The 21711-nt window shown below is 39.7% G+C and overlaps 1 protein-coding gene across 2 annotated transcripts; it reads left to right on the top strand.

Moving 5' to 3' along the window:
* Window positions 1–260: 260 nt before the first annotated feature.
* Window positions 261–21577, top strand: LOC122037037 (protein STRUBBELIG-RECEPTOR FAMILY 6-like). 2 transcript variants are annotated; one of them, XM_042596493.1, is made up of 17 exons: window positions 261–409; window positions 501–666; window positions 1377–1509; window positions 1591–1662; window positions 1726–1797; window positions 1876–1947; window positions 2020–2091; window positions 2999–3070; window positions 3162–3227; window positions 3299–3364; window positions 3453–3757; window positions 14849–15129; window positions 16783–17054; window positions 19314–19449; window positions 20854–20990; window positions 21054–21210; window positions 21299–21577. In XM_042596493.1, exons 2-17 carry the CDS (start codon window positions 561–563, stop codon window positions 21407–21409), a joined length of 2130 nt encoding a protein of 709 aa, XP_042452427.1. In that variant the 5' UTR covers window positions 261–409; window positions 501–560; the 3' UTR covers window positions 21410–21577. The 2 variants fall into 2 exon arrangements, with proteins under 2 accessions (XP_042452427.1, XP_042452426.1); XM_042596492.1 differs by having other exon boundaries at window positions 377–666.
* Window positions 21578–21711: the final 134 nt, after the last annotated feature.

Below are 21711 nucleotides of genomic sequence, written 5' to 3'. Positions count from 1 at the left end.
CATAAAGATGTATAAATTACAAGTTGACCTGGAACGTTGTTTTATTAATCATATTTTTTTTGTTCCATAAAAAAGGCAGAAATGTTTTCTTTTCTCCTTAAATCGATATCACACGTTAATTCTTCATCATGAGTCGGACAGTGAAACTAACGGTGGAGATCCATCCAGACTCCGCCTTGGCTTCTACTACGGTCCCGTCACCGTCGGTGAGATTTAGGATTCTTTTTGGTGTCGGCCGCTCTTGAGAAAAGAGCGGCCTTTTTGGTTTTACCGAGCTCGACTCGCAGTGAAAAGAGTGGCGTCTTTTGCTGGCGTGGGATGGAGTTAGACAGAGGCCCAATTCCAATTCTTTATCCGCTATATAATCTCGCCTTGGGATTCATCTCGTTCGCCGTGCCAGCGGTGGTCGGTGAGTAATCTGAAGTCCTATTCTTTGAAGCTGATCATTGCTCGTTAGTTTTTTATATAGGCGAAATGCGAAGCTAAGTTGCTAACCACAGGAGAGAGAAAAGCGTGGTTGGCATCTGTGGCCCTGTGCTGCACTCTGGGTAAGGGGGAGAATGGCGAGGGGGAGAGCGACGGAGATGGTGGCGATTTGGGCTCTTTTGGTTGGCATTTTGGTCGGGAATCCGGGAAGTGTGAGTGGCACCACAGACCAGAATGATGGTAAGCGGTTTGAGATTCTCATCAGCTTTTTTTGCTTTCTTTTTCTTGTAAAAAAGGGATCTTTTTTGTTGGAATTTTTTTTTTGATTTTTTTTTTATTGTATGCAAGAGCAAGTAGGAGAGAGTCGCCGCATTGAGGTCTCAATGTTGAATCTTTCTTCCTTTTTTCTGACGTTGGCGTTGTTTAAAGGCCGACAGTACGTGTTCTTGATGGCTATTGTAGATTTCGATCTCTAATGGTTAGGGTTACTGAAGTTGATTTTGGTTGGATTTTTCTTCTGTTTTTGTTACTACCGCAATTGGTATCATCCAAGTGGAACGAATATAGCTTTTAATTTTAGGCGGTCTTTGTATTAGGACGGATTTGTGGGAATATATAGTTTACACGATGAGACATATGTTGGATCACATGGGTAAGTTGCTTCATTTTTTCTCTCTGGGTTGTCATATCTAAAATAGTTATGCTTTTTCATCAGTATGGGTCCATGCCAGACAATTTTTTCTTTCAGTTAGCATCTTGAAGAACATACATAGGTAGAACAACATATTATCTGCACTGAGCTGAGTAAGATTGCCTGATATTTCTCTTCATTATTTCTGGTAGCATCTCTATCTATTCTATACTCTAAGGAATAAATAAAATGCTATTGAAACTGCAAGTTGAACTTAGATACTGATTTTGATATCCCTGTTACGGCATATCTCGTGCAGTTTCAACTCTCAATGCAATATATGTCAGCTTGAATTCACCACCTGTTTTGACCAACTGGGTTGGCAGTGGAGGCGATCCCTGTGGGCAATCATGGATGGGTATTGAATGTACTGGATCAGCTGTCACGGCAATGTGAGATTCCCCCACCTTGATTTTTTTTCTAGTGGTATCATTATTTTGCCTGATACGTTTCCCCCCCTTGAATTGTTACAGCAAATTGCCAAATTTGGGACTTTCTGGGATGTTTGGATATAATTTAGAAACCATGACTTCACTAACAACACTGTGAGTTGGATAAGTACTTCATTATGCATTTAACCCAGAAAATAATTGCCAATGTTGATGCAGTGATATTAGCAATAATAATATCGGAAGCGGTAGCCAAATACCTTATAACCTTCCTCCAAACCTCCAGATTCTGTAAGTTTTATTAATCTAGACAGTGTCAACATTTTTATAGCTGTTATTTGATTGTTCTGATGATGATAAAATGTGTAGGAATTTTGGTAGCAATCAATTCTCAGGGATCGTACCTTATTCAATCTCCAAGATGGTGGCACTCAAAAATCTGTAAGTGGCCGATACCTCTGTTTGCATTTAACCTCCTGATGCTTTCAAACTAAGCAATTCGTATTGTTGTAGAAATCTTGCACATAACCAACTACAGGGCAATCTAACTGATGTGTTTGGCGGGCTTGGTAATCTCACAACAATGTCAGTATTCATCCCTTTGGTTCTTGATCGTATCTCTTGTTTTATTGACACATGTTTTTTCAGCACTTGCCTAATCTACTGTTGAGTTTTGAGTTTAATTCAAACTATTTCATTGCTTTTTGTAATGCATAGATGTATGCATTTAGTCCCACATTGCTAAGCAAGGAAAGGTTGGAAGGCCTTATATATGGAGCCCTTCCATCCTTGCTTAGCAAAGTTAAGGGGACCTACACGCATGCGCGGGCTGAGCCCAAATCAGGTGGTTTCGGGGGGTTCGAGCCGGAAATCCATAAACCGGGCGCGACGCACGCGATCATCGCGCATTGGGGGGGTGCAAATCCCCAGCTCGTGGGCCTCGCGCTTGCAGGCGGACTGGTTTGGTCTAGCGCACTTGGGTTTGGTTTGCTTCGTGCACTGCTTCAGAGTGTATAAATACACTCCCTCTGTTCCTGGTTCAAACACACCAAAGCAATCTGCTTTCTCTCCTTCCCTCCTTTACCAAGAGTTTGTCCTGAGGCTTGGCTTATAACGATCTGAGGCTTGGCTTATAATTCTCTAAAGACAGTCGGGCTTCAACCGGAGATACATTTTTCTCGACCTCTCTTTTATTTACCTGTTTATTGCATGCTTGCTGTTTTGGTGCAATTTTACTACTGTTAGTGCTCTCATTATAAACAACATCTACTAGGCCATTTTATCTGTTGGAATGCTTATTTAGCATTTGGCATGCATAACAGATAGTCCATCTTATATTGATTGAAGAGCATAGAGTATGCTTTTTTTGTTTTTTTGAAAAATTGAAATGATAGAATATTATTTTCCAATTTGCATTGAGGTATAAGGTGTGACATTGTAAGTGAATGTTCAAAAATTCATAAGACTCAGCAAAAACTTTATTTATTTGCAGGGATTTGTCCTTCAATCAAATTACTGGTGATCTTCCAGTGAGCTTTAGCAATCTGTCAAGTTTGACAACACTGTATGCCACATATACTTCTATAGCATCAAATTTGAATCTTAGCACATTTTCTTAAGTAGTACAATTGTTGTTGATTAATTATATTATCCAGGGATTTGGAGAACAACCAGTTTACTGGACACATAGATGTTCTTGCTAATCTTCCCCTTCAGCATTTGTAAGTTCTCATTTGCATAGGTAAGCAATAATTTGTATACCATACATTTAGGTTGCACTTCTTGCTTATAGGAATGTGGGAAGTAATCATTTCACTGGATGGATTCCTGATCAGCTAAAGAAAATTAATAGTCTTCAGTGAGTACACAATGAATTCTGCTACATAATTGAATAAGTTACCCATTGCATTACCTTTTATGGGTCATTTATATTTCTTATTCTACAGAACTGATGGTAATTCATGGAGTTCAACACCTGCACCTCCACCACCACCTTATCACCCCCCTCCACCAAGCCGAAAAAGCAACCCTGGCCAACATTCTACTGGGAGTAACAATTCCTCAGGCAGTGGAGGTGGAAACAACTCCGGTATAAGTGCTGGAGCAATAGCAGGAATTGTTGCATCTGTGTTGGTCATAGCAGGAATACTTGCATTCTTCTTGATTAGACAGAAATCACACAAATCTTCAATGGAACAATTTCCTAAAAATGATCTGTCACTTGCCCCTCTCACATCTGATGATGCCAAAGGTAAATTTTCTGCACGCAAGAGAATTAATTTTTGGTGGTTACTTATCCATAAGGCCACTTATCATTCACTGCCTTCGCCTTCATGGTGCTCTCTTTTCTGTATTGGCTGTTTGAGGTTTGTTACTTCAATCCAACCAAGGCAGTCATCCTTTCCCAAATAGGATTGAATAAGGGTCTCTCTCTTTGGATTATAGGATCAAATAATAAGATTGTAAGAATTTCCAATTAAATAAAATCCTACCATACAATTCTTAGAATACCATCACCGTGATACACCTAAAAGTTCAAATATGAGTTCAAACACTGTTAATTTCTGAAAAAAAAATAAACATAAATAGAGTCCAGACTTCAAAGTTGCTAACAAGCAACTACAAGTTCAATCAAATTTGCAGTGTAGTGAAATGATAAATATAATTATCCCACTAAAAGTGCAAAACAATGGTTCTAATTTATTTTGTTTATAGCCAAGCAAGTGTTTTTTTTTGCTAATGATTATTTCTATCACTTTGTGAAAAAATTGAAATGTTGACTAATTCGTTAGAGGTGGTTATAAAGTACCGTTACAAAAAGTTACAAAAAGTGAACACATAACACAAATAGCTATTTTACACAAAGGTAATTGATTTTTTGATGTTGAATTGTCAGGGTTCTTCCTTTAGGTAGTTTACTTTGTTGATACATATTATCTCACTAGCATTTTAGATTTACCACTATGGTTCATATACTTACAAGTAGACCCCTACTTATTTACAATTGGGCCCATAACTCTCTGTCTTGAGTTGATTCAAAAATATTGAAAATCCTAATTTTTTGAAAATCTATTTGATTTAGGATCTTTTATGCTTGGTTTGCTTTGAGGAAGGAGAATTGAAGGGGAGGAGGGGAAGTAAAGCGTGTAAAGGAAGTGGAAGGGCAAGGAAAGAAAAATAAGAGGTTCCTATAATCCAATAACCCACAACATTTCGCCACTATCGCTGCAAGGATCATGTTGATCTCGGCTATCTTATGGCTCCTAAAGAAGATGACCATGGATCACAGCAAGCGGTAATCAAACTACATAATGACCTCAATTGCTCATATTGTTATTGCCTATGAGGTCAATCTACTCAATGATAAATATCACTTAACCCTATCTAGCACAATACAATGCCACAAGTGTTAGAGCAGTCTATATACTAGAATAAATCGATACCTCAAGGGTGATCCTTCTTGAAACTAGAGAAACAGTCTAATACATGCTCTAAGATGCATTGCTAAGAAGTGGCTCTCCTTCCAACACTCGAGTTGTAAGGAACCAACAGAGCTTGTGGAGGGCAGTTAAAATTGTGCCACCACTCTTGAAGTTCAAGTGGCACAAGTTTAGCTGCCCTCCACAAACTTGGTAGGTTCCTTACAACTTGAGTGTCTAACTTCTTAGCAATGCCAACGTGCTCTAAGATGGGATCCTGCTCCATCTTAGAGCATTTATTAGATTGTTTCTCTAGTTTCAAGAAGAATTATAATTATATTGTAGCAGTCATGGTGATTACCATTGAGGTGTCGATTTATTCTTGTATATAGACTTCTCTAACACTTGTGCTGTTGTATTGTGCTAGATAGGGTTAAGTGATATCTATCATTGAGTAGATTGACCCCATAGGCAATGACAATATGAGCAATTGAGGTCATTATGTAGTTCGATTACTACCTGCTCTGATCCATGGTCATGGAGAGTACCAAAGCATTATCCTCCTTCAATGAGGGCGTTGACAGTAAAATCTCTTTCCTTAATGATTGGTTCTTTGGCTCTTGTCATCGGGTGGAGCTTGAACCATGTCAAGGTGGAGCTTACTGTCATGGCTAAACTGGAAGGCTAGAAGAACATGCTTTAGCTTGCCCTTATGGCTCACAAGGTAGTGCAAGTAGAAGTCATCAGTATCTGAATTCAACTTTGCCATTGCTATTGTCACACCTTTGCTTAGTTCATCCGCATTCACTCTCTCCTTTTTCCAAGAAGAAAATCATGTATGCAATTGAAGTTTGGGGGAATGAGGACATCAAACCAAGGGAGGAAATAAGGAATGATGTTGCTGAAGGGAATGGAAGTTGTCAGCACCTTATCATTCTGTGTGTCAAGGGCATTAGTTCTTGCACTTGGGGCAAGGCTGCAACTGTCCTGGTTGTTCAATCAAGAACATAAGGGACTGTGGCATTGAGTTTGTGTACCCGTTGCAAGCACACAGGGAAGGATACTGTTAGGATCGATGGTCACGGCTAGAGAGGGGGGGTGTGAATAGCCGACCCCAAATCGTTCGTTTCTTTCTACAAATCAAAGTTAGCGCAGCGGAAAATAAAACAAAGAAACAAAGACAAGAAGATCAAACCTCAACACGCAGCGATGTAACGAGGTTCGGAGATGAAACTCCTACTCCTCGGCGTGTCCGTAAGGTGGACGAAGCCTATCAATCCGTCGGTGGATGAGTCCCCGGAAAACCGGCTAATAAGAACTCCTTCTGGGTGGAGAAACCTCACCACAAACTCTTGCAACAGCAAGATCAGAGTACAAGTACAAGAAGCACAGCAAGATACAAATATAACGATGAATGTAACAACTCTTGCTTGCCTTCTCGTCGTCGACTGAAATCAGCGAAATCGTAACGTTCCGGTCATGGTCAAACCTCGGAAGAAGTCGAGAATTTAAGCTTGGCGAGCTTAACTAAGGTGCGGAAGTATAAATTAGTACAAGAACAAGAAGAAGAGAGAGAGAGACCCTTGTGAACTCACTTTTATATCGCACACCTCAAGAAGCGAAGACAGAAGACAGAAGACCGTTGTGAGCCAACGGATAGTTCCGGACCGATCAGGTTTGAACCTGATCGGTCGGCACCTTGATCGGTCACGGGACCGATCCCACCTCTGTAAGAGAGGTGGCTTGCCTCGATCGATCGTGAGACCGATCAGACTTACCGATCGGTCTCCGCACCGATCGGATGACTTGATAACCCTTCATTTGTTATCCGATCGGTCACTAGACCGATCGATACTCAGCGATCGGATCGGTCACAGACCGATCCAGGCTCAGCCCTAAACCCTAAATGGTCATGAGAACGAGCTACCGAGCCCTCTCGACCTAGTCCGGAGGACGAGCCACCGAGCCCTTTCCGACTTCCGGTCCGGAGAACGAGCTACCGAGCCCTCTCGACCTCCCGAGAACGAGCTATCGAGCCCTCTCCGACTTTCCGTGCCAAGTCTCCAACTTGGTCTTCCGTGCCAAGTCTCCATACTTGGACTTTTCCTGCCAAGCTCCCTGTTTGACTTTTCACTGTATGTCCGGTCAACCTTGACCCATCTGGATTTCCCCGACTTCACTCACGGGACTTCCAAACCGCCTAGCTTCACTCACTAGGTCTTTCCTCCCTGGCTTCACTCACTGTGTCTTTCACCTGGCTTCACTCACTGGACTTTCTTCAACCGCCTGGCTTCACTCACTGTGACTTTCACTTACACCTAGCTTCACTCACTAGGATTTTCACCGGCTTCACTCACCAGATTTCCAATCTGGCTTCACTCACCGTGACTTTTCCACCCGGCTTCACTCACCGGACTTTCACTTACACCTAACTTCACTCACTAGGATTTTCACCGCCTGCTTCACTCATTGCCCGGCTTCACTCACCGTGACTTTTCCTTGCCCGACTTCACTCATCAGACTTTCCATCTGCCGGCCAACCTTGACCTACTCGACTCTTCTTCATTCAACCGATCGGACCTCGATCAATATCTCTCCGCATGGACAACCGCACCTGCATTGTCCATGTCATATCTTTCGTATTGTCAAACATCGAAACCATGACCAAGGTTTACGCTTGGTCAACTAGGTCAACCTTGACCTACTGGAAATTGCACCAACAATCTCCCCCTTTTTGATGTTTGACAATACCTTTAAGTTAGGCTAATCCAATAGCCTCAACTTTCTTCATGCCACTAGGTAATGAAACATAAGTTACAACCTTACATCTAAGAAGGCAACCTCCTTCTTAGATAATGAAGGCCTAACTTAAACCCTTCATTCTCCCCCTATTGGCACACATCAACAAACTCTCCCCTTGAAGAGTAAGTTATCGTTGTTCACAACTTCATTTGTTGTGATCAACAAACTCTCCCACTAACTCCAATGTTCTTCCTTGAACATTCTCTAGACATTCTCTCCCCCTTATTGATACACATCAAAAGGAGTAAATCAAGGTCAAGAGTTTCTTCCTAATGAAAGTCCCATACCTTTCATTGAAACCCTTAATTTCCCCCTTGACACTAGAGTCAACAATTAACTTAGTGATAATCCCATATCACTTAAGTCTTTTAGGAGTAAAAACTCCCCCTAAAAGTCAACTCCCCTTGACTAATAGGTAAAATTCCCCCTAAAGGTCAACTCCCCCTTGACCATTGCACCAACAATGTCTTGGAGAGTTTCAAACCTTTAGAAATCCAAAACACCAACTTCATTGCTGAAATTTCAGAAATTTTAGACAGCACAGTCGAAACTGGCACGCCCTGATCGGTCACCAGACCGATCAGGTCTTCCCTGGATCGGTCACAGTGACCGATCCACAACTGCCTGGACCGATCAGACTCCCTTCTGATCGGTCCACAACCTCTGATATCTGATTTCTGAATTTTTCTTCTCCCGAAATTCAGAAACCTCTAGAAAATCACAGAAAATTCGAAAAATTGTGAAATTTTGAGGATACATTCCTCATACCACATACTATCATGGAAAAATAGTTTTCTATGAAAATAACTTCCATTTTCAAAACTTGATACAAAGTTCGAAAAACTTTGAAATAGTTCAAGTTTAACTCAACTTTGTATCAACTTGCTCAATGATGAATGCTATCACTAGAAAAGCTTCATCAAGGTTTTTCAAATCAATTTTGAAATGATTTTAAACCCTTTAATTTAGGACTACAATCTTTGGGCTAAATGTACATGACTTGTACATAAGCTTTCCCTATGATCCCCAATTTTGAATTAGGCTCATCTAGGTACAAGAACTATGCACCTTGATCCTAACTCATCATCCTAATATCTCACACACATCTAAGGTGTATCAAACACATCCAAGTCAATTTTGATGTGAGATATGGGTTTAGGTTAGCTTATTCTAAGTTCTCATGCATTTTTCTAAACAACAATTTGATCTCCATATCAAATTGTGTTTCTTATCCTTAAATCAAGTTAATTGATCATAAATGCAAGAAATGATGACATGGCATAAAATGATATCATACATAATAACATGTGCCAATATCATGATGTCATGGCATAAAGTATGAAACTTAAATAAAGCATGACATATAAATAACCTAAGCATTATCATGACATTTCAAATGATCATAGATTAAATATGATGTCATGACATGACATATGGCAAATAACATGTAAAGGTATAGAAAATACCTAATTCTAGCCTTTGTTGCCATTTTTGATAGTTTTGATCATTTTGCCATAAGTTCTATATTCCTAAGTGTAATAGACCTAAAATCATATCCTCAAGACTTTTAGATCACTATGTGCCAACTAGATTGACTCTAGAAAATTCCTCAAACGTGGTTGGCACATTCTAATCACCTTAGGAATAATTCTTAATTTCATTTTCAAGGCTTGATTATACCTTGAAAAATCCTAAAGTGCCACCTTTTGCCATGATTAGGTTAACTACCTATTCAAGTAAGGTTGACACACCCTAACTAATCTAGCGTGATGGAATCACGCTCCTAGGAACCCAATACCTATTTGAGCTCATTGGGTTCACTAAATATTCATTAGGGATGACTTCCCTAGCAACCCTCCTAATGACTCTCCTAGGCTTTAAAGCCTTGGTCATTTGGGACTCATCAAGATCAACTCTAGGGGTGACTCCCCTTGTGACCTTGGTGATGGTCTTCCTAGCCCTAGATTTTGTTCCATAATCGAATGGAACATTGTGATAACTGATAAGTGGGCTTGACCACTTGGGACTTAGGTTTGTGACCCAAACCTTTCATGTCCTTGGACTTGGGTTTTTGACCCTTAGACCCTAGAGTTGACTTCTCTAAATTTTTAAGGGTCTTTTCTAAAGTGTCAAGTCTTGACCTCAAGACTTGATTCTCCTTTTCTAATACCTCAAGTTTTAATTTGTCATTGTTCTTTGATGTACTCCTAGGCATATGTCTAGTAGTTTTGGGATTCCTACCTAGGTTTTCCTTAGCCTTAGATGGGTTAATTCTAGGGTTGGCTTTCCTAGTGTTATCCTTATCTAGGCTCACATGTTTGGCACCTAAGCATGTGTATCGATTTCTAATGTTATCATGCTTTTTTTTTTTTTTTTTTTTTTTTTTTTTAAAGGAACCTTTATTCCACAAAGGAAAAAACCCAAGCTATCAGGGGGACCAAACCTGACCTGCTAGCCTAGGGGAACAAGGGATTTCTCTTGCAAGAGAATACATGTGAATTTGCAGCACAAAAAAAGATAAAGTAAAGCGTTACATGTGATTTTCAATGACCTCCAAACTCCTACAAACCCACCATAACAGGCCTCTGCGCTCCATGATAGTAGTGCTAACATAGTCCACGAGCCGCATCCAAGGAGGCCCAGCCCAAGCTCCATACATCACCATAAACGACATCGGTGAGGTAAAACCGATGTCGTTTCCTGCTACGCTCCCATGCAGTCCTCCAACACACCATAGCCGTCCTCTGCGCTCCATGATAATAGTGATGTTCCGCTCCCAAGCAGTCCTCCAACACACCCGATGTTCACTTTTGGCAAGTGACCAGCCCTCAACGGATTTAATGTGTCCTTACCGCAGCCGTTTGCTACGGACTAGGCAGGCCAAAGGTGGGCCTACTCACCCTATTTGGCTTTTTGGCAAAGCCACAGCCCTCAACGGATTTGTCAGCCTTTACCGCAGCCGTTTGCTGCGGGCTAGCCAGACCATAGGTGGGTCTAGTCACCCTTTTTGGCTTTTTAGCAAAGCCACAGCTATCAACGGATTTAGTGTGTCCTTACCGCAGCCGTTTGCTACGGACTAGGTAGGTTCATGGTGACCTACTCACCCTCTTTGGCTTTTTGGCAAAGCCACAGCCCTCAACGGATTTGTCATGCCTTAATGTTATCATGCTTACCATTATTAACAATAGCAATAAGGCTACTAGCATGTGTCTTATTATTATTGCAATAACGTGCCTTAGAGATTACCTTAGGGTTTGCCTTAGCTCCCCCTATCGATGTGCTCGGTCTCTTGTCCTTGTGAGATTGCCTCCCCCTCGGACATTGGCTCCGATAATGTCCCTTTCGCTTGCATTGGAAGCACACCACGTGCTCCTTGCTCTTGCGTATCGGGACTCTGACTTCCTTGATCTTTGGCGCCGGTGGAGTCTTCCTAACCCTCTTTGGACATTTACTCTTGTAATGTCCAAATTCCCTACACTCAAAGCATAATATATGCAATTTACTAGAACTTAACTTGCTTGAGTTACCTAGGGTTGAGGTGGGATGTAAGCTCTCTCCTTCATCCCTTCCGGAGGTAGAAGCTTCTTCTCCTTGCTCCGAACTTGAAGAGGAACTCTCCTCCTCTTCTTCCTTAGATGTTGAGTAGCCCTCAACTTCTAATTCCTCTCCTCCATGATGTGAGCTACTTGGCTCACTTGACTCCTCTTCATGGCTTGAAGTGGAGTTCCCCTCATGGAACTTAGCCAAGTTGTTCCACAACTCCTTGGCATTGTTGTATCCACCTATCTTACATAGAATGTCATTAGGTAATGAGAATTCAAATACTTTCATTACCTCATCGTTGATTGTGGAATGGTGGACTTGTTCCTTGGTCCACTTCTTCTTCTCGAGTGGTTTTCCTTCCTTATCCATTGGAGGCTTGAAACCTAATTGAACACAACTCCAATTTTCAAGGTTAGTCATAAGAAAATACCTCATTCTTACCTTCCAATACGCGAAGTCGTCGCGATCGTAGAAGGGTGGAATCGTGATGTCCTCTTCGAGTTGATCCATCTCTAGCTTGTGCTCCCTCGGGTGTTAATCCGGCGTAGAGTGACCTCGCTCTGATACCACTTGTTAGGATCGATGGTCACGGCTAGAGAGGGGGGGTGTGAATAGCCGACCCCAAATCGTTCGTTTCTTTCTACAAATCAAAGTTAGCGCAGCGGAAAATAAAACAAAGAAACAAAGACAAGAAGATCAAACCTCAACACGCAGCGATGTAACGAGGTTCGGAGATGAAACTCCTACTCCTCGGCGTGTCCGTAAGGTGGACGAAGCCTATCAATCCGTCGGTGGATGAGTCCCCGGAAAACCGGCTAATAAGAACTCCTTCTGGGTGGAGAAACCTCACCACAAACTCTTGCAACAGCAAGATCAGAGTACAAGTACAAGAAGCACAGCAAGATACAAATATAAAGATGAATGTAACAACTCTTGCTTGCCTTCTCGTCGTCGACTGAAATCTGTAGATGAAGCACCAACTTCACGTACGAATGAAACCAATCGAAGAAGTCGAGGAAGCTCACGCGAAAGCGAGCTTAACAAAGCTCTAGAACAGAAGCAATAAGCAAGAAGAAGAGAGAGAGACCACCGTAGAAGCCCTCACCTCTTTTATACCGCATCCACCAAGAAGAAGCTAGAAGATGCAGAAGATGTAAGACCGCCAGAGCCAACGGATAGTTGGACCGATCAGTCAAGCCCGATCGGTCCAGGCACTCGATGGTCCCGGGACCGATCAGCCTCACCGATCGGTCCCGGACGATCCCACCTCTATAAGAGAGGTGGCTTTCTCGATCGATCGTGGAGACCGATCAGACTCACCGATCGGTCTCTGCACCGATCGATGACTTGCGAACCTTCGTTGTTATCCGACGGTCACTGACCGATCGATACTCAGCAGATCGATCGGTCACTGACCGATCCAGTTTAGAGCTCCAACCCTAAACCCTAAATGGTCGCGAGAACGAGCCACCGAACCCTCTCTTGACCTAGTCCGAGGACGAGCCACCGAGCCCTCTCCGACTTCGTCCGGTCCGAGAACGAGCCATCGAGCCTCTCGACCGAGTCCGGAGAACGAGCTATCGAGCCCTCTCCGACTTTCCGTGCCAAGTCTCCAACTTGGTCTTCTCCGTGCCAAGTCTCCATACTTGGACTTTTCTCGTGCCAAGCTCCCTGCTTGGACTTTTCACCAGATGTCTGGTCAACCTTGACCCATCTGGATTTCCCTTGCCTGGCTTCACTCACCAGGACTTCCAAACTGCCTAGCTTCACTCACTAGGTCTTTCCCTGCCTGGCTTCACTCACCAGGTCTTTCCCAACTGCCTAGCTTCACTCACCAGGACTTTCTCCAACTGCCTGGTTTCACTCACCAGGACTTTCACTTACACCTAGCTTCACTCACTAGGATTTTCACCTGGCTTCACTCACCAGGATTTCCAATCTGCCTGGCTTCACTCACCAGGACTTTTTCCAACTGCCCGGCTTCACTCACCAGGACTTTCACTTACACCTAGCTTTACTCACTAGGATTTTCACCTGGCTTCACTCACCAGGATTTCCAATCTGCCTGGCTTTACTCACCAGGACTTTTCCGTCTGCCTGACTTCACTCATCAGGACTTTCCAGTTAAGTATCCGGTCAACCTTGACCTACTTGACTTTTCTTCATTCAACCTGATCAGACCCTGATCAGTATCTCTCCGCATGGACAACTGCACCTGCATTGTCCATGTCTACATGTCTTTCTGTATTGTCAAACATCGAAACCATGACCAAGGTTTACGCTTGGTCAGCTAAGTCAACCTTGACCTACTGGAAATTGCACCAACAGATACAAAGAGCACTGTCTGCAAGGTAAAACTTGAATACAACTGTCGATGACATGCCAGCTTTCAGATTGTTGGTATATGGCATTAGGCTAAACTACAAAGTACAAACATGGTGCGCCAGAAGGGTACCAAGGAAAACTTTAAAATGATGGCTTTTAAACTTATGTAAGTAATAATTTGCAATTCTTGCTTGGACAAGTGGACAACTTAACTATGCGTCTGTGTAACACATATCCACCAGTAAAAACTTTAGGTTCAAGTTCTTTATCTGGTTAGAGTTCTGGAAGACAAACTGTTTTAAATCCTTGAAACAATGAGTGGAAAGTGTTTTAGGTACTTCATTATGGTAAAACTATCACTCTTATTGATCAACTGATATTTGATGCCTCAATCTGTCATTAACTCAATATATAGCACTGGTAGAGTAGTAACATAATACATGATTTATATCTAATTGGACAAACATGAACCTCACATTCTTATGTAGGCTTCATACATCCTTCACATAATACCTTGAAAAAATCAACACTAGCCACCTTGGAATCATCATAATGCCAAATTAGAGACAAGGGTCAATCGCCATACCTTGAATCTTATCATGTATCACATCAACACATATAATGTGTCATAAACATGTAATAAATGTCATTTATGCAGCTTGTAGTGCTATCAACGTGAATATTACATCGCTATCATGTGAATGCACATGTTTTTACCATTTTATTGTGGGTTAGGTAGTTACATTATTGAGGTCTAATAAGTGAAACATGTGAGTGCAGTGGCTGTTCAAACACCAAATTTTAAGTTAATTTGGACATGTATTACCTTCATGCCCTTTTGGTGGTTTAGTAATTGATCAAGAAATTCCCATGTATTATATGAAAGAAAATTTCTTTGCTTAAAGAACACCAATTCAGTATTGTTTTAGATTTCAACAAAAATCATTTAACTTTTGTTTCATTTCAAAATTGTAATAAGATGCTTAACTTATATAACTGCCAATATGTTACAACCTGCTATATGTCCTTGTTCTTAATATCTCATGACAAACGTATAACTAGGATACTTGTTACTCTTGAAATTAGTAGATGTTGCCTGTCATTCCTTCCTCTAAATTTGTTCCTGCCATTTTGTTAGATGCTTCATCCTAAAATGATCATATACTTCCCAAATGGCATTTTATTTGCACTTTCTTAGATATTCTGCACTTATGTTCACTTTATGTGCTTATCCAACGAACAATTTTCTGTAGAGATGAAGAAAATTCAGGTTTCTTCTACATCAGAGACACGGACATTGCCTCCACCAGCTCCATTAAACCTTAAACCTCCTCCAATTGATAGGCATAAATCATTTGATGAAGATGATTTATCTGACAAGCCTGTTGCGAAGAAGGTTAATATTGCACCAATCAAGGCAGCTGTTTATTCAGTTGCAGATTTGCAGATTGCTACGGACAGCTTCAATATCTATAACCTTGTAGGTGAAGGCTCTTTCGGTCGTGTTTACAAGGCACAATTTAGTGATGGAAAGGTATCTCTTGCTTAAAACTAGGTTGTCTCCATCCTGCATCATAATTTATTGATTTCTATCTTTTTTATTTGGTTGAATATGCTCACCTAATATGTAGTGTCATTTTGGATGTCTATTTTCCCTTAGAAAACGAGTCAAACTTTAAGGATGAAGTATGAAAATATATAGTTATTTGAAGTGGACCATGTGATAGCAGTTGGTATAAGCTGCTCGAAGTTTTAAGGGATTGTGAAGAAGTATAATATTCTAATAGAACAACCTCAAAGAATGAATTATGACTCACCAATTGGAGAAGTAGAAAATAGGGATTTTAATATCTATCAAATTAGTGGCCATAGCCTAGTGTATATAGATCTCCCAAAGCAACAACATATTAATAGCTATGAGAAAAAGACATTTATTTTAAATATATCTAATTCACCTCAAGATGGATTAAATATCTAGCATGCCAAACTTGTCACGCTGAAAAACAAACTTTGTTCCACTTAAAGCATGCATTGATAATGATCATTTAATTGTCATATTACTGATTCAATAGTTCATTGCATCTAATTCAAGGTCATTGAACAACAGAAACAAAAAGAAATATAGAATTTTATGAGCAATTGCATAAAATTTCATAGTAATCTAGAAGTGTACGCTTGAGTATATACCTTTTTCAGCCTGTTAAGGTTTATACTAATTCATTTTGCCATCTGGAAGATATTTTACGTGCCTGACATCATAGATAGGTTTAAGATTATCTCCTGTGCTCCGAGTGAGAGAATAGCAAACAACTCATCTATGAATTGCTAGGTTGAAGATCATGAGATAGAAATAAGCTTCCAAGTTCCTCCTTAGAGAACACGCAACGTCTCATCTATGAATTTCTTACAGTGAAAAATTCCTACAAACATTGTGATGTAATAAGGTGATTGGCTAGGAAAACAGCTTAGTAAACTTGTGAAATAGGGGCTCCAATGTGTCAAACATCAAGAAGATGATGATTCTTGTTCTTAGAGATGCTCTATTTTGTTTCTTGATACAAGCATAGGTGGTTTTGTGAATGATGCCTTTTGAAAAACGAAATAACAAGTTGTGTATGCTTTGATGGAAATGAAATTGTTTTGTTTAAAAATAAAAGAAAACACATCCACCCTAAACATGATGGACACTGAATCCCTTCCCCTAGCATGCTAAACAAAACAAAAAAAAAACGGTGAAAACGGATGACACAAATATCTGATGAGGTGAACTACGCTGAGGCATGACTACTATTGAGGTGGGATGCAGCTAGGTGAACTGCAACGAGGTGCAGCAGTGAGTGAAGCTGAGCTCAAAAGAGATGAGGATGACCACAAAAGCGTTATGTAGTTGGTCTACCACTTGGAAACACCTTCTAAAATATTGGTTGATATCATTTGTCTGCTTGGAAACTTTGAATATGCTTGCTTTAAGCATAATAGATTGTTCCATAGCTGTATAATATTTCTTTCATTATTCTATAACAGTTTCTTGGACATAATAATTCAATTAATGCATGTCTTTGATAATATTATGTTTATGTAACAAACACTTTATTCATCGACCTTTTTTTTCCTCTCTTATGGATTCATGTTACCAGTTTCTCTTCTTAGAATGAAAGGAAATAAGACATGAATTTCACTTTCGCAGGTTCTAGCGGTAAAGAAAATAAATTCTTCAGCATTGCCTAATCAGTCATCAGATGACTTCATTGAACTGGTTTCAAATATCTCACGCCTGCATCACCCAAATTTGACCGAACTGGTTGGCTATTGCTCTGAGCATGGGCAACATTTGCTGGTATATGAATTCTATAAGAATGGCTCGCTGCATGATCTGCTTCATCTCTCATATGAGAACAGCAAGTCACTGAGTTGGAATGCTCGTGTCAAAGTAGCCCTTGGCACTGCACGAGGATTAGAGTAAGAAAAATTATTATTTTCTTTTTAATTTAATCTGGAAATTCATTTCATCAATGAGATCATTGCTTCCACAGATTGTTTTCATCAAGAATGAGTAGCAAATGCTGCTTTGTGTTGATTAGCATTTGACACTATACCTATCCAGACAAATCTTCAAGAATGTCATACTTGTTATTATATATTCAGCAATCTAATTCACATTTTTTATACGTGTTATGTGGATCCTCTTTTGATTGAGTCCATGGGTGATATTCAACTGCCTCTTGAACTCATTATGTGCATAAGCTTTTGGATCAATTTCACAAGTGATGCTCAACATACTTGTTATCATATCCTCTTGCATTGTCCTGTTTTGGGCTTGTTTATCAGAGAATCACCTATCTCATTGTTACCTTCCTCTTGTTCACTCACCTCTATATTGGTGATAATTGTGGTTGGTTTATCTAAGACATAACAGAAACAAAATCCTACTGCATAATAAACTAAAATGATTACTATACATGGAAAATGATGATGACTCCATTGTTAATTCAAAGAAGATAATGAGCAAATTACTTAACTAGCACAACAGTATGGTGAAATTGCAAAGGAAAAACATAGAAGTATACTAGTCACTTGCACTAGCTTGGACCTCGATTAAGGGAAATTTGCTAGAGGAGATCGAGTTAGGGAGAGTTTGGTCGAGTAGGGATACAGGTTCAACGTGTCTGGATTTCAGAGAGTTCAATTGAAGTGGGTTGTGATTTGGCAAGGTGCAAGCAGCTCATCCAAGGTGGTCGAAGGTTGGATAGGATTAGGGTGTTTTAGGAATTCTAATGAGACAGATCTAAGTTTTGTAGAGACGTATGGTAACAATGAGACATATTAGTACTATGGTGTAGAGAACTTTGGGAAGAAGCAAACCTAGTCAGAAGTATCAATGGTAACAAGTTATTACCCTCGCCCAGGGTACTCTGCCTGCAGAAAGCCTGCAAAAATCCTTTTAATGTGTCCCTTGGCCCCTGTTCATAGGCCTCAAAGTAAGTGCCCCTGATAAAGTTTCAACCTGTGGATTAACTTCATTGTGCATAAGTCAATTTCTCACTTGTTAAATCCAGAGCTCTTGGCTTAAACTCTTTTAAGTAATTGATCATCTCAAAATGTACGTGTCAATCATCCAACAACTGGAATTTGAAGGTGAGTTTACCCACATCACACAGTTATTCAAAATATATTTTACTCCTAAGATAAAGTGATATGACTAACAAATGCATGATGGCAAGCACTTAGTCCAGGTAATTGTATTGAAGCACAATTTTGGTTGAAGATCACGAGGCATTTTGAATAATACTGCTCTATTTTTTAATTACGTTAAAATTTGTTGTTGTTGTTGTTATATTATGCTACTGTTGTTATATATTGTGTTTTTTTATACGTTCACTAGCAATTTATATTCATGTCTGAAACATTGGACTAAGATGAGTTTCATGTTCATGTACATTAAATATTCCTAAAATTTGAAAGTTTCTATTTCTGGTAGTCAACCTTGACAATTTTTTGCTAGAAACAATAAACTGTTATCTTAAAAACAGGTGATATTTCTAACAGTTAGATATTAGTTTGCACCTTCTAAATATATTCTGTTGTGTCATATATCTCGGGATTAGAAGGATTCCTTCTTGTTTGATGTGAGATAACTTTTTTTTCTGTGATTGCTTCCATGGATGATTTTTTTTTGGTCTCAACTATTTCTCTTACCTAACAGAAGGGATAAGCCATTTTTTGGTTTAAGTTTGAATGACCTGTTATGTTGATCCTTTTGTACCATTCATCGCCAGTCTTATTTAGTCCTAAATGTTTTGCAACACAAACTTGTGATCAGCCTTGCATGCATCAAGTGAAATGATATCAAGCTATCAGATGGAGAGCGATTAGCACCTATTTTTGAACATTTGTATATTATATTAAAACTAATCCATACCAATGAGTATCCAGAAATTATTCATTAGTGGCTTAAGATGCAAACAGATTCAAAGTATTTCTGTGTTTTTTCATTACTGTTTTTTACAATTATGCGCACCTGCCACAAACACGTCATCATAAGGTTAAGCACCTTTTTTTTTTATTTGTAATTCTTAGATTTGAATCAAATATTTCCTTAGGTTCATTTAATGTCTTTCTTTTGCTGCATTTTTCATTTCAATTGAAATCCTGCCTCTTCGGAGTAAGTTTACCTTTTACTCTTCTGTTCGCTGATGCATATTGAAATTATATCCCCAGGTATATGCATGAAGTCTGCTCACCATCTCTAGTCCACAAAAATTTCAAGTCGGCCAATATCTTGTTAGATGTGGAGCTCAACCCACACCTTTCAGATTGTGGATTCGAAAGCCTTGTTCCTGATTCAGAATTTCAGGTGAAGTTAGATTCAGTAGTTTGTTGGGTTTCTATAGTTTGTTAAAGGTTCTCAAAGTGGAGCCATATCCTTCCTTAGAACATTATATTTACAAAACAATTTATACTTTAATCTCAGAATTGCCATTAATGAATGTGAAAAAAAAGTTCGTTAGTAAGTGAACGGATTACTAATGACCATCTAATGACCTAGGTTATTGACTAGTTCTGGTTAACATCAATTTTATAGCTTGATTGCCACTTTGTCAGCAGATGAATGAGAAAGAACTTTTGTATTAAGATGGCTACTTGATGGGATAAAATAGGTCTGGACCTACTTGCAGAATGACAAAAGGACGTTTGACTTTTTCTTGACCTCTTTTCTATCTTTATTGCATGGTTTGAAATTTCATACCATAGCAAGCAAAATGGATGAAACTTATCGTTTCGGTAAATTATTGAAACTCAATACCACTCGGGCACAAATAATGTCTCCTTTCTCGACTTCATCTGTTTTCTTCTTCATCCTCTAATCTGCAATGTTACGCCATGCATCAAAATGTCGGTACCCTACTGTTTCAGTATTGTTCTAGTCAAAGACCGAATTACAGACCTTATTTTATTGAGAAATTTTTGTGGTGATCATTATCCAAACCGATGGGTACTGAGATGATCTTTACACGTTAAATGATCCATTGAGTAGTCTCAATTCCTCTTAAACCTCAACCAAGATGGCCTTGCTCAATTCACGGATGAAATATCAAAAACCTACTAAATCCATATTAATATAACAATTATCTGGGCATAAACAGAGAAAATCTGAGTGACTGCCGAGCCAAGTAGCTTCAGATATTTTGGATTGTAGATTGATTACAGTATGTCTTCAACCAAAGAAGTAGTCTACCATTTGAAACACAAAAATGTTCGGCGCATTACATATACTGCTTCTATATGCCTGGTAATTAAAACAATGTAGAACGCAGATACCTTTACATGTATTCACAAAAATGTGCTGACATATACATTTAAATTGATATAAAGCTTCAGGGCATCAAGGTTGCTATTTCTGGTGCTTCTGGAATTTTGTGTTGCTTCTTAATATCACATTCGTCTAAGATACCTTTACGAGTAACCATTGATGAAAACTTCTTTTGTTTTTAAATTAATTGTTTTTATTCACTGACTCAGAGCTTGTCCATAGATGGTTTTTTATGGAATGAGAGCATACATGTTTAATTGTGTACTAATCACTCCCATGACATGTTATGTTCTAATTAATCAACCATATTTTGCATCGATATCCATGTTTCGTCAAAGTGCTCGCGATACATTTACTAATTGCTATCGAGATTAGTGTTACTTAAGTTCAGTTTCCTTCAGTGAGTTCTCATGATTGACTGATTTTCTTTTAAAAAATATCGCGTAGGCATCTGAACAGAATATGGCATCTGGTTATAATCCACCTGAAGTTTCCATGTCAGGCCAGTACACCTTGAAGAGTGATGTGTACAACTTCGGTGTTGTGATGTTAGAGCTTTTAACAGGTCGAAAAGCATTTGACAGGTAAATTGCCGGAGCAACCTTCACCAACTGTTTTTGCTATTTGACGCCCCATTGTTGTCGCAGCTCAAGAACAAGATCCGAGCAATCGTTGGTTCGATGGGCTACTCCTCAGCTCCATGACATTGATGCACTAGATAGGATGGTCGATCCTGGCCTCAAGGGGCTGTACCCTGCAAAATCACTTTCTCGATTTGCTGATGTAATTGCGCTGTGTGTTCAGGTAGTCTTGCAGTTTATAATATTTCTTCCTTTTTCCCGAGCAAACCAAGCAAAGTATGTGAGAAATTTAACCGTCTTGCCGTCGACAGCCTGAGCCAGAATTCAGACCTCCGATGTCCGAAGTGGTGCAAGCTTTGGTTCGCTTGGTTCAGAGGGCTAACATGAGCAAGAGAATGGATGAACCGGAGGACTATGTGTAATCGCATCGATAATTTATATGTAATTCAGCTAAATCTCTGTGATGTTTATATGTTCTTTCGGTTATTTACCTTGTCGATGTCTTGTTGGCGATGTTGCCTCATCGTTAAGTACACTTTCGGTCATGATTTCTTGCTACAATGAAAAAGAGGTATAATTCTCATTGATCATTGTGAAGTGCGAGTGTTGTTCGTCATGGTAGCTCATGGGTAAATCATCAGCTATCGATCAAATTTAAATTGAATTGAATCGATTTTTTTTTTGAACCAATCAAATCGAACTGATTTTCAATAAAAATCGATCC

Source organism: Zingiber officinale, unplaced genomic scaffold, assembly GCF_018446385.1.
Source record: "Zingiber officinale cultivar Zhangliang unplaced genomic scaffold, Zo_v1.1 ctg230, whole genome shotgun sequence".
NCBI classification, from domain to species: Eukaryota; Viridiplantae; Streptophyta; class Magnoliopsida; order Zingiberales; family Zingiberaceae; genus Zingiber; species Zingiber officinale.
The sequence above is the reverse complement of the archived record's forward strand: the minus strand, read 5'-3'. Positions and strand labels throughout refer to the sequence as shown.

What these genes read in the sequence shown, in the direction of transcription:
- LOC122037037 (XM_042596493.1), top strand. Translation starts at nt 561, where the DNA reads ATGGCGAGGGGGAGAGCGACGGAGATGGTGGCGATTTGGGCTCTTTTG. An exon ending in CACAATTTAGTGATGGAAAG is followed by an intron (nt 15,130 to 16,782) that starts GTATCTCTTGCT and finishes TCACTTTCGCAG; the next exon opens with GTTCTAGCGGTAAAGAAAAT. An exon ending in TAATTGCGCTGTGTGTTCAG is followed by an intron (nt 21,211 to 21,298) that starts GTAGTCTTGCAG and finishes TGCCGTCGACAG; the next exon opens with CCTGAGCCAGAATTCAGACC.